A 14,737-nucleotide genomic window follows, 5' to 3' on the forward strand; every position below is an offset into this window, starting at 1 on the left:
GCAGAGAGATGAGAAGGAATCCCCTCTCCCCCTCTGTCAGTCAGACGCACATTCCAAGGGCAGGATGGCCAGAGCCCTACCCAGCCTCGCAGCAGCTCGTAAGCCATGACTCCAAGAGACCACCAGTCCACCTCGAAGGAATAGCCCGTCCCGCCGTTCAGGAAGGAATGGAAAATCTCTGGGGCTGAACAGGAAGGGCAAAATGCAACAGGTCATTCATTGTTTCTATTTCAGTATTTCATGTAAGTCAGTGAAAAAGCTTACGGTGATTTTTATTCACAACTGCCCAAGGGGAGGTGTGTGAGGCAGGGAGAGCAGTGGCAGCAGCAGTGTGCCTGCCCTCCATGGGAGCTGGGCTATGGGGTACACACAGGGAGAGCCCTCCCAGTCCAGGGACGGCAGAAAACCGGAGCCCACTGGGGTGAAACTGGAGCCCACTGGGGTGCAGCAAGTCCAAGGGTAGGGCCAGCGGAAAGGGAAGGGATGGGGATGGCAGGGTGGGATGGGAGGGGCATGATAGGATGGGGACGGCAGGACTGTTTGGGAAGGGTAGGGCAGGATGGGATGGGAGGGAGGGCACACCAGCAGTGATGCCTTCACCCCCGGAGTTTCACTTTTCAAACAATCAGGCTCTGCTGAATGACTTGGGCACGTGCATTAATGCCCTTAATTAATCCGCTGCCTCTGCCCCAGCCAGGGCCCCTTGGGCAGCATGTGCTGAGCATTCTCAAAATGCAAAAAAACCCACTCTGAGTCAGAGCAAAGGGGTAAGAGCAGTGATTGTTTCTTACCCATGTAGGGCTTTGTCCCAGCCAACGCAGTCGCTCTTTCACCGTCCCTAATTATTGTTGCAATATTAAAATCTGTTAAATGGGCATGACCTTAAATAAAGACACATTTTAAGAAGGAATTAATGGCAGTGCAGTGGCAATGCAGAGTCAGAATATATTTGTTTCATAAGCTTCTGCCCTCAGACAGGGTAGTGCAGGCAGGGGCAGGTCAGGGTCGGACCCCATGGAACAGCCATATCAGATCCCAAAGCTTTTCCAGGATCTGGGCTGGCCAGGTGATTAAAGGGTAGTGAGCTTTGGATCTTGATTTTAAAAGCTTGGAACAAACCAGTAGCCCCCAGCAGCTCCAGCACTTGGCCAAATTGCTCTGGCCAGAAGCTCTAGGAGTGAAGAGGACAACGGGGAAACACTATCATAGAACCACAGAATGGTTTGGGTTGGAAGGGACCTTAAAGACATCTAGTTCCAACCCCCTGCCATGCCCCTATCTCTTCCACCAGTGAGGGAAGAGGCCAAGTGTGGGCAAAGCAAGGGGGTAACCAGGAGAGGGGCTGCCCTTGGGGGATCCTCCCTGGCATTACAATGCACCATGTTCAAGTAAAAGAAGGGGTGCTTTTCCCACACTTTCCCCAGGTAAAAAGATGCCCAGTACTCAGGACTGTAAAGGATCTGTTCCTGGAATGAATAAGGGAGCAAAGAGGGGCAGAGTGATCCTACCTTGCTCATCAAGGAGGATGTTGTCTGGTTTTACATCTCTGAGAAAAGAAGGAAGGTTACAGCAGATGGAATCTCAGTCAGACCAAAGACGCAATTCAACAAAAATCCTGTAACTTTTTAATCTATCAAAAATTAGGAACAAATGAAACAAAAATACCCTAACATGAGGTAAGTCCTTTTACGGTGGACTAGAAATATGCTTTTCCTGGGTAACCAGGTGAAAAAGTGGGAGCATGGGACTGGTTCAGGCATCATTCCCGAGGAAAATTAATAACACAATACTAGGGATGTTTGTGTGAAGCCCTAGATGGTTTTGACACGTACCCTGGAAGGTTCAGACCCCAGTGAAGCATCAGGCTCCCTCTGAGTGATAGGGCAGGAACAGCAGACAGAGGGTGCCCAGGACCAGCAAAGACAGTGTCACCCACCCCAACCCCACCACAGGCAGGTCCCACCAGCTCCCACCTGCCAGCAGGGCCTGCAGGGTTACCTGTGGATGATGTGCTGGCTCCGCAGGTAGTCGAGAGCCAGAGCCATCTCACAGATGTAGAGTTTCACCGTCTCCTCAGTAAACTGAACATTCTGCTGCAGGTGATAGCGCAGATCACCACCCAGAAGCAGGTCCACCACCATGAACATGTCCTCCTCGTCCTGGAAGGAGTACCTGTGGGACCAGCAGTGGGTGAGCAGGGCTTACAAACCAAGTCAGGCTTTTCCCCTCTCCTAACTATTCAGCTCCTGTGAGAGCTGCAAACAGTCCCACCACAGGCACGGAATCAGAGAACCACAGAGTTGTTCAGGTTGGAAAAGCCTCTGAGACCATCAAGTCCAACCATTCCCCCATGACTGCCAAGGCTGCCACTAACCCACGTCCCCAAGTGCCACATCCACACACCTTTTAAATCACTCCAGGGATGGAAACTCCACCACTGCCCTGGGCAGCCTGTGCAGGGCTGGACAAACCTTTCCATGAAGAAATTTTTTCCTAATATCCAGTGTAAATGTCTGCTGGTGCAACTTGTGGCCATTTCCATTCATCCTATCCCTTGTTCCCTGGGAGCAGAGCCTGACCTCCACCTGGCTCCCCCCTCCTGTCAGGGAGTTGCAGAGAGTGAGAAGGTCCCCCCTGAGCCTCCTTTTCCCCAGGCTGAGCCTCCCCAGCTCCCTCAGCTGCTCCTGGTGCTCCAGACCCTTCCCCAGTTCCATTCCCTTCCCTGGACATGCTCCAGCTCCTCAATGCCTCTCTTGCCATGAGGGGCCAGAACTGAATATGCTACTTCATATTTGAATATTTGCACCTTCCCAACTAAGCAAACCCAGCATAAGACATGGGTCTGTTTTTTAACCCATTGCTACACTAAGCAACACTTCCTTGGAAGAGGGAAGTATCCCAGCCAATGTTCCCCCTCTCTCCCCGTCACTGTCCTCTCCCAAGCGAGCAGTGCTGTGTCACTCCACCAGCGCAGAGCTCAGGCTTTGCCAGCCAGACACTTCAGAGAAACTTCACATTCACAATTGCAAATAATCTCATAAACCTTCTTAAAATATCTCTGCCTATCCTGAAGATGAAATGGAAAACACAACTGCTAATTTAACCAGAAAAACCAGAAAGAGATTTATATTTACTGTGGAGTAAACCGCCTCTCTAAATCTGCTGTGGGTCCCGCAGGAGACTGACAGCAGGGGGATACACCAAAACAACGCTCATTGTTATATTTGGTGACTGCAGTTCCAAGGAAAGAGTATGTGGGATTGTATAATACTTATGAATCACTCACTTCTACTCCCATCTTAAATGTAGGTTTATTCTGAAAGTATGAGCCAAAAGGGAAGGATTTGCTAAGTGAGAAAGTTCTCTCCAGAATTTCATTACTTGTTGGAAAAAACATTTGTAATTCCTAAAATGCTGAAAAAAATCAGTATTAATTGGCTATTCTGGAGCAATGGATAACAAAACAAATGTGAAGCACTACCCACTTCCATTACTTCGGGTACAAAGCTTCCTGAATTTTTGGAATTTTCCCGTCTGATCAGCCTACTGTGCATGCGGCACCACTGGAGCAGGAGGGGATAGCAGGGGCTGCCCCAGGCTCACATGAGTGTGCACCTCCCTGGGAAAAACTGCTGCTCCTGCCCCTCCCTGTGGAATCAGGGAACCCTTCAAAGGCACTGATTCCAGCCTTCACAACACATCCCAGTAGAAATGGGATATCAGAGGTTTTCTGTCACCTCTCACTGCTGTCACTCTTCCTGTGCCCTGGGAACAGAAGCCATGGGAGCTGCTCACCAGAGGTTCACCAGGAACACGTGCTCAATCTCCTGCAGGATCTCCAGCTCTCTGAACACGTTGCGCACCTCGTCCCTCTCAATGCACTGCTGCTTGTTCATGTACTTCATGGCATACATCTTCTCCGTGTCTCTCTTCTGCACGATGCACACCTGGAAAAAGAAAGTTAGCAACAAATTCTATATCCTCATTTGCTGCTTATTGGGCTGAGACCCACATGGTCAGCACCTCACCCCTTATCAAATCTCCCTGATCCCTGAGCTGTGACCTAGGACCTATGGACAGCAGCATCCCTGCTCCCAGTGCCACATCCGAACTGGGAGAGCATGGGCTCTGCTCCAGCCCACTGGCACTGGGTAACTGCAGCTGCTCCAGAGAGCTTTTCAAAGGAAGTGATGTCTGGGAGAGCTTTGGCCTTGCTGCCTGTGGATGGACACTGGCTTTGGGCAACCGCGGGGCTCTCTCCCAGCCTCACCTCCCCTCTGCTCTCACCCGCTGCTACCCAGCTCAGCAGGTTGGGTTTAACCTGCTGCACATATCACTGTGCTCTGAAAGGGCAAAATAATCCCGTTGGGGTTGGCAGAAAGCTATTAAAATGCAAATTTTCTACAACAACAACAAACACCTGGCCCAGAGGAATAACCCAGTACCCGTCCCCTGAGCCCTGCTCTGCCGACGGGCACAGAGCCCGCTGGGCTGGCACAGCTTCTCACAGCATGGCTTTGGGTGCCTCCCTCTGCTCCTCTAATGACACTTTAATTACCCAGGTGCCTGTTTTTAAAAGAGCTAATTAGCTATACACGTAACTATTTTTAAATGAGCTAATGGAATGTCTACATCTGCTATAATTGTGTCTGCCCTCTTTTAATTATCAGACAAGTTCGTAATTAGGATGAGCTGGATATAATTCCTCTGGCATTTGGGCATTTGGTCGGGAGCAGGCTGACCCGGGCTGGCTCCAGGCAGAGAGCAGGTCATGCTTACACCGTGTGGGAGCAAGTAATGGGAATTTCCGTGGAGGGCAGGAAACCACAGACAGGTGGGAGCCAGGGAACTCTGCGCACCTCTAAAACGCTGCCATTAATAATCATTTGCGAGTGCTAATGGTGCTCAGTGTAATATCATTAAGGACACACTGAAGAGAGGAGGTGGCAGAATAATAGGTGGTTATCGTTTGCCTGATAAACCCCCAATTAGCAACGCACAGGAATTAACGGGATTATTTTGCCATTGTCATAACAATTACAGTAAGAGCTGGAAATCAGGTGTTGCAATAACTCCATGCACACCTCAGACCTCACATTAGGGGCACTTTGCAGGCGGAGTGACCTGAGCTTTTCCTCTGGTGCCCGTGGGCGAGCAGCGCCCATCAGCTCCAGCTGCCAGGGACTGTTCAGGTAAAAAACTTAAGGAAAAACCTCCTTTGTGCAAACTTAATAACAATAATGAACAACCTACCAAAATGCACACCACCAGCCCCTGCCTAGAGCAGGCCGAGCTGTTTGTACATTCAATAAACGAGTGAAACATATATTTTATATTTTATAAATTCTTAAAGCAGCAAAGCCCTAACAATATCCCTTTAAAACCTAGTCATTGCTGTAGAACTGCTCTGAAAACAAACCTCTGGATAATAGCCATCCAGGCACTGAGCAACATTCTCTCCTGAAGGCAGTTTATTCCACATTATGGCTGGAGACTCTTTAGTTTCTGGGTGCTTTGGTCTTTAGGCTATGACTTGCTGTATCTTAACAAGTATAGCACGTTATATTGCTGTCATTTGCTTCTTGTTTTTCCGCAGGGCAAATGAGAGCCCAGTATAATAAATGAGAAAATGGTGAAAACTTCTTGTACTCTGTAATCATAACAAATAGTTTTCTGCAATGCAACAGTATCACTTCCACACAAAACAACACCAGTTCCAGGCCCTCTGGAAATTTTTGTTCTCTGATTTCTGGAAAGAAACACCATTAATGGTTCATGATCACACGTACTGCTCTTGGAAGGGATCTAACTCAAGGCAAACTAACACCAGGTGTCAGTGCTGCCCTGGCTGGGCTCAGTCACCTTTGTAAGGTGCCTCTGCTCATAGAAATGCACCGAAGTGTTTGTGTCCCCCCAAAACATCGGTGCCACAACACCTATCTTATCCTTTATGTGCTTCTTCATTCATGCATCTGCTCCTGGGGAAGGAATAAACACCTCCTTGGTCACAAACCAAGAGTGTTTTTTTAATTAATCCATTTTCAGGCAGGTCTACAATGCAGAGAGTCTACAATGCAAGAAGCAGAAATTACTCTGTCCTTGCTCTGCACAATGGCCCCTTGTCACACACAGGGAATGTTCAGTGGTTAAATACAGTCATTAGGAAAACATGCCAGCCCTGCCAGGCAGAAGGCAGGCATCAGCTGGGAGTGGATTGCTCAAGATACAGCACATGAAAGCTTTCATAGAGTCCCAGATACCCCGAGCATTCAGCCACTGCCAAAGGGTTTGTGTGCTGCTGCCCCTAACAGCAGAGAAGAGGGCTCCAGCCAGGAGAGGGGACTGTAACACCTCCCAGGTTCACCTCACTCCACAGGGCCCCAGACAGTGACAAGGCCTGTACTGTCACCTGAGCTGGCAGCTCCCTGAATCCAGGACATCCTTCACTCAGCAGCACCAACTGCCTCATTAATTCACCAGTGACCTCGGTGATAGCAAAAAAATGCCATATGGGGAAAACTGACTCTGGGCTTTGAAATATCCTCCTTAAGGTAAGAGTTACCATTTAAAAGCTCCGCACATGAACACAGTACTCAGAGCTGCCTCTGCTTCCTGCACAGGCTTTGTTTTATCACCACAAGCAGTCACAGAGCTGGAGTCAGCCTGGCTTCAGTCATAGAATTGTGGAATGGTTTGGGCTGGAAGGCACTTTAAAACTCATCCAGTCTCACGCCCTACCATGGGCAGGGACACCTTCCACTAGCTGGGAAACCAAGAGGAACCCCCATGGAAGGAGTTGGGAATCTCACAGGCATCCTGCAGGATGTCAGGCATGGGCAGCAGGGCTGCACCCCCCTCATTGCACCTGGAGGACCCCTCCCTGTGGTGCTCCAGCAATGCTCCCTCTGGGCACTGGAACAGGCACAAAACAGAAACCCAGCACAGCACCCACCCAAAGCTCACCTGATTGTCCCATAGCATCTGAAAATCAGAGATGGGGACAAAGGGACCAGCTTTAATTTGAAAAACACAAATAAACAGCAGCCTGTGGAGTGGGAACAGCCAGCACGGCTCCAAACAGCTGTCCTGGAGTCAGTTTGGTGGGGGCTCTTCAGCAGCTTCCAACTCAGCCAGGGAAAACATTAAGAATTTCAAATATCAGACCACAATTTAAAGTTTAAAAACCAGAACAAACAAAAACCCCCCACTGGAACTAAATAAGAACAGATCTGAGGGACTCACCCTTTTGACTGGTTCATCTTCTACCCCCACCCACACCACGACTGTCACTCACAGGGGTGCACCTCACTCCTTCAGTGGGACATAAACACCACTTACACAAACCAGACCTTGGGCTAAAGCCTCAGGATAAACCTCGGTCCATAAGACCAAAGCACTCACTGTCACATCACAAACTGTGCACCAAAAGCAGGAGGAGTTCATAATCCACCAGGAATTATCAGGTTCCTCCCATCACTCCTTGGACATCATTTACTGAGCTGCTGCTTACAGGAGTTATTGCTACTTTCAACCCAGCCATGGTGTAAGGTGCCACAGAAAATAGAAAACAGGCATTTGGGGGCTAACTGATGTTCAGGGGACTTGGGAGTTATGTTCTTTTGGGAAGTTTTTTCATTCTAGTGTATTTAGGACACTTTCTCCTATCACCTCAGCTTTTGCTGCTCTGTACATTTCCCCGCCCAGCTCCCTCTCTTTAGTCAGGCTTTTCTCTTTTAGAAATCCAATAACTTTTTTTCCTGCTGATTCTGAAGGAATTCACCAGGCTGAAATTGCCACTCAGATGAGAGATCACCTACTCACTTAATAGCATGTTCTGACTTCTCTCAAACTCATTATGAAGGGGCAGCACAATCTGCCTGGGCTCAAACAAAAGCTGGGCAGGATCCACAGAGCTAATAGATACTGGGGATCGATCTCAATCTCAACTGCACAAAGACATTTTTCTTTCTGCATATGCAGACCTGAAATGACCCTGTCCTCTGAGGGATGTCACCATCACGGCCAATGCACAAACCCACAGCTGACTCAGGGACCTGCCCTCGGGGTCCAAACTGGGAGCAGTGGGTTTTCTTCTTGAATTTCTCCCTCTTTGGCTTCTGCCTTTGGAAGACTATGCCCTGTAATCCTTCCACACACAGACACTCTATTGACTTTGGCTCAGAGCCACCGGGACGTTTCAGCGTACAAAGCTGGACTGCACTTATTTTGATTTTAGAGCAGAGTCAAGGCTTAGTGTCAGCCAGCACTACACACCCACATCAAACACCTTAATCCTGCCCACTTCTGAACCGCAGCCGAACGCTGCTCTAAAGATGCTTACTTGCAGTGGTTGCACCTTGCCCATTTATATTGATTTCTCCTCCACTTCTGCTGATTTCCCTTGGGTATTTAACCCTCCCTGTTTTCCCCAACACCTATAGAGCCACCATTTTACCAGAAAGGTTGAAACTTGAAATGTGAAGCATAAACATACAATTGCCTGTGGCAACCAAAACCATCTGTAGGCTTCGGGGCCACCTGGGGAAAAGAGTCTCTGCTCTGGGGGAAGCACGGCAGCAGCCTCAAGAAGGATGTTGAGGAAATGGCAGATTTGCAGCCTCTGGAGCAGGAACTAAGAGCTTCATTCTGAAGGGCCACAAGCAGTGAGGAGGCATTTGCCATGACGTATAAAGAGCTCAAGCTTTTTTGAGAACTGAGTTCAGTTTTGAACACTAAATTTTACAGCAGAAATGAAAAGAGAAAAAACACAGTAACTTGTGATAGAGCCACGTAAGCATATGATTACTGCACCTCTCTGGACACCAGCCTGTCTGCTGGGCTCATGGAGAAAGTCTGAGATAAATACCAGTCACCCCAGCTGGAGACCACCTGCAGGAGACCACCTCAGCAAGGCTCTGAGACATTGGAGACAGACTGCAAAGGCAGGGACAGGCAGCTCTTCCTTGCAGGGAAGGGCAGGAACATTGTGATCACTGGTTTCCCGAGCTTCTTGAGCAAAACCAGGTAAGAAACGCTTTACTGTACCGTGCACTGCTGAAAGAATAACCTCAATATTGACCTTTAACAATCCATCTCCTTCAGCCAAGCTCTCCTTGGATGGCTCAGCTCTTGCACCAAGACATCGCCCACTTCTCCCAGAGTTGTCATCCTTTGGAAAGTGGCTGTAGGGAAATCCTATCACCCAGTGTCCCCAGGACCCCTCTGCTTCGCCCTTGTACCAAGAGCTGCAGCCAGAATCTTGCCAATCATATATATACAAAAAAAATTAAATCATTTAAATTCCCAGCTGCTGTCAGGAAAGCAGCAAACAGGGATCAGGATGTTCTGGACATGGCTGGGGTGTCACAGCTGCACAGGACACTGAGCCACTTCCCCTGGCATTTAAAAGCATCTTTGTATCCATCCTGTATTATGATGGAGCGGATGGCAACTGAAACACAATCCTTCCCTGGTAATTAACATCTGTGTAATACTGGTAATTAAAAAGTTCATATTAACTTGTTCTACAGTTCTCACAAACACTAAAGATAAAACCGGCTAATTTTTTTTTTCTAAACATAGCCAAGACAGCAAAGCTTAAAGCTGCCTCCCGGGTGTACGTGCAGTGATACAATTACTGTATCAGGGATTCATTAAGCACACGAACCACGGGGAGCAGCTGGATGAAGCTCTGCTGGAAGCATCTCCCACAGATACCCCCTGGGAGCAGCTCCCCTACAAGAGCAGGCCCAGGAGGATGCTGGTCCCTTGAAGGGGCTCCCTCTCCATGGATGCTGACCCAGAGCTTGGTGCCATGAGCCCAAGGGGCTGGAAACACTAAAGGCAGCCAGCACCTGCAGGAGCCTGTGCAGCCCCTCACCACCCCTTTAGGGATGGTCCTGGGGGAGGGAGTTCTGGGCAAGGCAGACCATTTTTATCCTTAGGGGGCAACAGGTCTGGTGGAATTCAGAGGGACCTCATGGAACCACAAAACGTCCTGGGGCAGGGCTGTAGCTGCACACAACCTACCGCTGACACTCAGCAGGGACACGCTCAGCAGGGACACGCTCAGCAGGGACACGTAACTGTAACTCTATCTGATCCTGAATAAAAAAATACTCTGAAACAATCAAAATCGTTCATTACTTGACTGTGCAGCTCATTTAACCAGGACTCTGTCCTGGGAACAGTTCTGACAGAGTGTCTCTGGCAGTGTTTCTCCCAGCCATTATCTCCACCACACAAAGACCCATTTGAAAGAACGGCACATCTGCTGTGCCGGTCCCCGCACGGTTCCCACAGCCACCTTCCTGTTGTGCCATGGGGATGGACCAGCCCGGGTGACACAAATATGTGACAGCTGCTGGCCATGATGACAGTGCTTCTTGGCCTTTCCACAGCTCATAAAATCATGGAATCCCACACTGGTTTAGGCTGGAAACTACCTTAAAGCCCATACAGTTCCAACCCCCTGCCATGGTTGCAACCCACCATCCCGGGTTGCTCCAAGCCCCATCCAACCTGGCCTTAAACACTTCCAGGGATGGGGCAGCCACAGCTTCTCTGGGCAACCTGTGCCAGGGCCTCACCACCCTCACAGGGAAGGATTTCTTCCCAATATCCAATCTCAGCCTCTAAAGTTGCAGTGACTGGCAAACAAGTGCAACTCTCAGGAGCCATGCTCTAAAAACACAAGGTTACCAGCTCAACAAATCTGCCTTCACATCTTTAAGTACTGATTTTGTTTCCTATTCTAAATACCTTGCCACATTTCACTCCTTAAGATATTTTTCATGAAGTCTTGCAACTTTACTTTTTCCCTGCTGAAAAGCTGTGCTTTTCCGCAAGATTGATGGACTGGCTTGTCAGAACACCATAAATCATTAAAATCTTTTTTATGCACACTGCTGTTTGCTGCAGCCAAGTTGTAACAGCAGTTGATGAAACTTTTATTCACAGCAAGCCTGTTGTTGTTTCCAGGTCGTGTCAACACTTCCATTAAAAATCCCTTTTTCAGTTGCTTATGCTAGAGCCAAAATTCTCTTCTGACCCAAAATAACACCTGCTGTTCACAGTAGCACCTCAGTGTGCCATATATCAGGGAATCACAGAATCCCAGACTGGTTTGGGTTGGAAGAGACCTTAAAGCCCACACAGTTCCACCCCCTGCCATGGTCAAGGACACTTTCCACTAGACCAGGTTGCTTCAAGCCCCATCCAACCTGGCCATGGACACTTCCAGGGATGGAGCAGCCACAGCTTTTCTGGGAAACATCAATAGCTTCAATCTGGAGTCTTAAGAATACGTTCACTTCCTTGAAGCTCAAAAGACCCCCAGATCTATATCACCTACAGGTGTGGCCAACCCTCTGCGTACCAGCACAGGAATCGTGCAGATACAGCTGGGAGCAGCTCAAAACACGGACAAAAGAAGGCTTGCTCATATTTTATATTTTTTTTCCAGAAAGAATCTTATTTCTATCTCGCTGTTGACATGAATGGCACGACCAGCACACTGTAACTATGTCAACAAAAGGTCTTCTCATTGGCACACAGCAAACTGGGAGCTGAGATCTCCCAGTTGGTGTCTATTGGGGAATATTTCCTAATTTCCCTGCAAGAAATCATGGGAGGGGGATGCAGAATGTTATCTACCAGCTCTGAATCCTGTGATTTAATGCAACTTTAGGTGGCTCAGAGTAAGCATTTCCCTTTAATGTCATGCTGAGAAAATAAGGTTCCATTAGACATTAAGCAGATGTTTCTGTAATTGAGTTTGGATATGGGGGATTATTTGACTTGCAGCTCCAAAAGAGGTGTAGGCTTTTTTACCTCAGGAAAGACATTAATCCAAATAAACAAGGAGAAACTGAAGAAGTGACAGGAGAGAAACCTAAGGAATAAAAAGGAAATAAGAGCATTTTTCTTTGCTTTTGCTTGTCCTGGTTTTCCACATGTTCCCCCTCACGTGCCGGCTGTACGACCTCTTTCCCAAGCCAGACACCTCAAACCTGACATCTTTACTCCATGTTAAAATAAAAATTGCTTGCATTTTGGATCATTCTTTGGCCATAGCCTGGAGCACATGTCCCCAGTGGGGATTTTCTGACCTCAAGGATATGGAGCAGCACACCCCCCTGGGGAGGGTCTGAAGGGGATGGAATCTGAGCTTCCCACCGTGTGGACTGCTCTGCTGAGAGCAGGGAGGAGGGCAACCCGGGAGATGTGTTCTGGAGCTGTCACACTTCCTACGGACAGGCTGTTAGGCATCTACATTTTTGTCTGGTTTTAATCACATGCTCAGAGATCTCTGCTGGGCTTTTTCAATAATTAAAGAAGAATGAGGAAAACTCAGACCAACCTGTAGAGGTCCCTGAAGACACCATGACCCATCTTCTTTTTGCCTTTTGGATAGATCCAAACCTGGATTCACCATTTACTCCAGCCCAGCAGCACTTGACAGATTTACACAAGGACCTGGACCCCTGTGCACAACCACAGCTAACAAGTGTTTTCTGAATAAATTGTGCAATATGTGGGTGACACACATTCTGAGTTACATCTTGTATTTAGAGCCATCTCTCCTTATGGCCATGACTACATTCTGTGATGGTTTATACATTGGTCAAAGAGGCAGAATGATTTTTTTTTTTTACCTGTATATTCGATAAAACTCGGGAACAGAGAGAAATCTAATTACTTCCAATGAAGAATGGAGGGTTTTATTTAATATCTGAACGTAAATTGATGTTGAAGCTTTCCCTGATCCCAAGGCAAGAACTCACTGTGCTATTTTAAAAAGGCTCACCACTCATCACGATCTGGTGCCGCTGGGCAATGGCATTGAGACCCAAGTGGCCCCAATGTCCTCGTTTGTGCTGCTGCCACAACCCACCTCCAAGCACCAAAGTTTCCCTTCTGTGCTGAAGGAAATAAGCACAGGTCTGACTTTTCAGCCAAGAAAGGAGACTCTTGTGTTTCACAGTGCAAAACCTTGAGGAGGAATTCATGCCACTTGCAGCCAAATGCTGAATTTTCCCTTGGCGGAAGCTTACTCCATTGAGCTGGTGTTTACCACCAAATTGTACATAGGGACAGACCCTGGAAGAGCAGCTGTAGAGGGTGGGGAGATGAAGATCCCTTCCAGAGTGGGGCAGAGGGGTTTTGATGAGCCTGGACACAGACAACCACCCCGCTCCTCCAGGCTGGTCCATTCCTCCATCACTGTGTCTGCCTCAAGTCTGAGCAGACACAAGCACCATCAGACAGGGGCTGCCTCCACCCTGTCCCCAGCCCTTCTGTCAAACCTACCAAACAGCACTTAATCATATCGTATTGCCAAGGCGAAGAAACATGCTTCCTATTTCTCCAGGGATGGGACTCCCACTGGAGGGCTCTGTCCAGGAACACCCTGCAAATCATAGAATCATGGAATGGTTTGCACTGGGAGGGAACTTACAGATCATCTCGTTCTACCCCCTGCCATGGGCACAGACACCTTCCATTATCCTGGGTTGCTTCAAGCCCCATCCAACTTGGCCTTGAACACTTCCAGGGGTGGGGCAGCCACCGCTTCTCTGGGCAACAATCTTAATCTCTCCAACAAGCCTAAGAATAGCAGGGGCTAAAACTGAATTTTAGAGCAGGGCAGAGCTGAGAGCCTGGGAATTCAGCAGGGGCCCAGACCTCTAAGAAGGCCACACATGGGGCACTATCCCATCATGGAGTAAGTGGTGGCCAGAGCTCCTGCATCCTGGCAAAAAGCATTGTCCAACTGCAGCTGGGAAGAACGAGTTGGTGCTAGTTCATCTTCAGTGTGGTTTGGTTTAACTGCACCACTTGCTGAGTATGAACAGATAAGTATTTTATACTGCATTGCCCTTTATTGAGAGGAATTTTTAGCACTTACTTTTAAAAAGAATTTTTAGATCAAAAGTAATAACGTGGCACAACAATCTTACTGCAACTCTCTGAGCGAACGACAGGAACAGAAGGATTCTCGATGGATTTTGGACATAAATAGTAACTAAACGGGAGGTGAGAGTGGAAAGCAGAGACACAAAAGGCTTCTGTTTAATAAATACTGTTCCTTTTCATCCCTTTCTTTCTTTAAAAAAAATCTCATTTACTTACAGTCCAGAGTGTGTTCCGAAGGGAGGTACAATTTCTGATCATACAGATAAGATACAGTTCATCACAACTGTGACAGGTCAGTAAGAATAAAATAGTATAGAACATTAGAAAAGCAAAATTTGCAAATGTCAAGGCAATCCTGTAGTTGCAGCTTTATTTCAGAGAACAAAATGGCCAGTTGGTATGAAAATGGAAAGCACTAAATTTAGAGTTCATCAACACTTCTCTCCTAATATTTTAATTTTACGGAACTATCGAAACTATTATGGATTTTGCTATCCACATCACACAAATGACCATGTCCAGGACCTTTCAGCAGGTGACCCATACCAGGTTGCACCTGAGGGCCCCTCACCCCATACCCTAGGCTCGGCCAACAGCCTCAGTGACGGAAAGGCTCAGAGGAAAGAGACCCAAACCCACCAAAAATCCCACCCTAATACCTCTGCTGCTCACAAACCCTGTTCTGTATTTCCTGGCTGTTTTCTCAGGAGCCCTTTGCAGTGACAGCCTGAGCAGCTCAACCTTTCCATCGGCCTGTTCTCCACTGCCCTGTTTCCCCAGTGCCGACAGCAGTGTTGAGCAGAGAGACACGTCAACAGAG

The 14,737-nt window shown here is 48.1% G+C and overlaps 1 protein-coding gene across 2 annotated transcripts in view; it reads right to left on the reverse strand.

Annotated features, from left to right (window-relative positions):
- STK32C (serine/threonine kinase 32C) overlaps window positions 1-14,737 on the reverse strand; it is a 65,901-nt gene that overhangs the window by 7,794 nt on the left and 43,370 nt on the right. For both annotated transcript variants that reach the window (XM_032695296.1, XM_032695297.1), the window contains 5 exons: window positions 3,796-3,947; window positions 1,999-2,172; window positions 1,509-1,546; window positions 792-881; window positions 81-184 (listed from right to left, as the gene is read on the reverse strand). In XM_032695296.1, coding sequence (XP_032551187.1) covers window positions 81-184; window positions 792-881; window positions 1,509-1,546; window positions 1,999-2,172; window positions 3,796-3,947 — 558 coding nt within the window. The remainder of the gene's footprint in view (window positions 1-80; window positions 185-791; window positions 882-1,508; window positions 1,547-1,998; window positions 2,173-3,795; window positions 3,948-14,737) is intronic.

This window comes from Chiroxiphia lanceolata, chromosome 8, assembly GCF_009829145.1.
Source record: "Chiroxiphia lanceolata isolate bChiLan1 chromosome 8, bChiLan1.pri, whole genome shotgun sequence".
Taxonomy (NCBI): domain Eukaryota; kingdom Metazoa; phylum Chordata; class Aves; order Passeriformes; family Pipridae; genus Chiroxiphia; species Chiroxiphia lanceolata.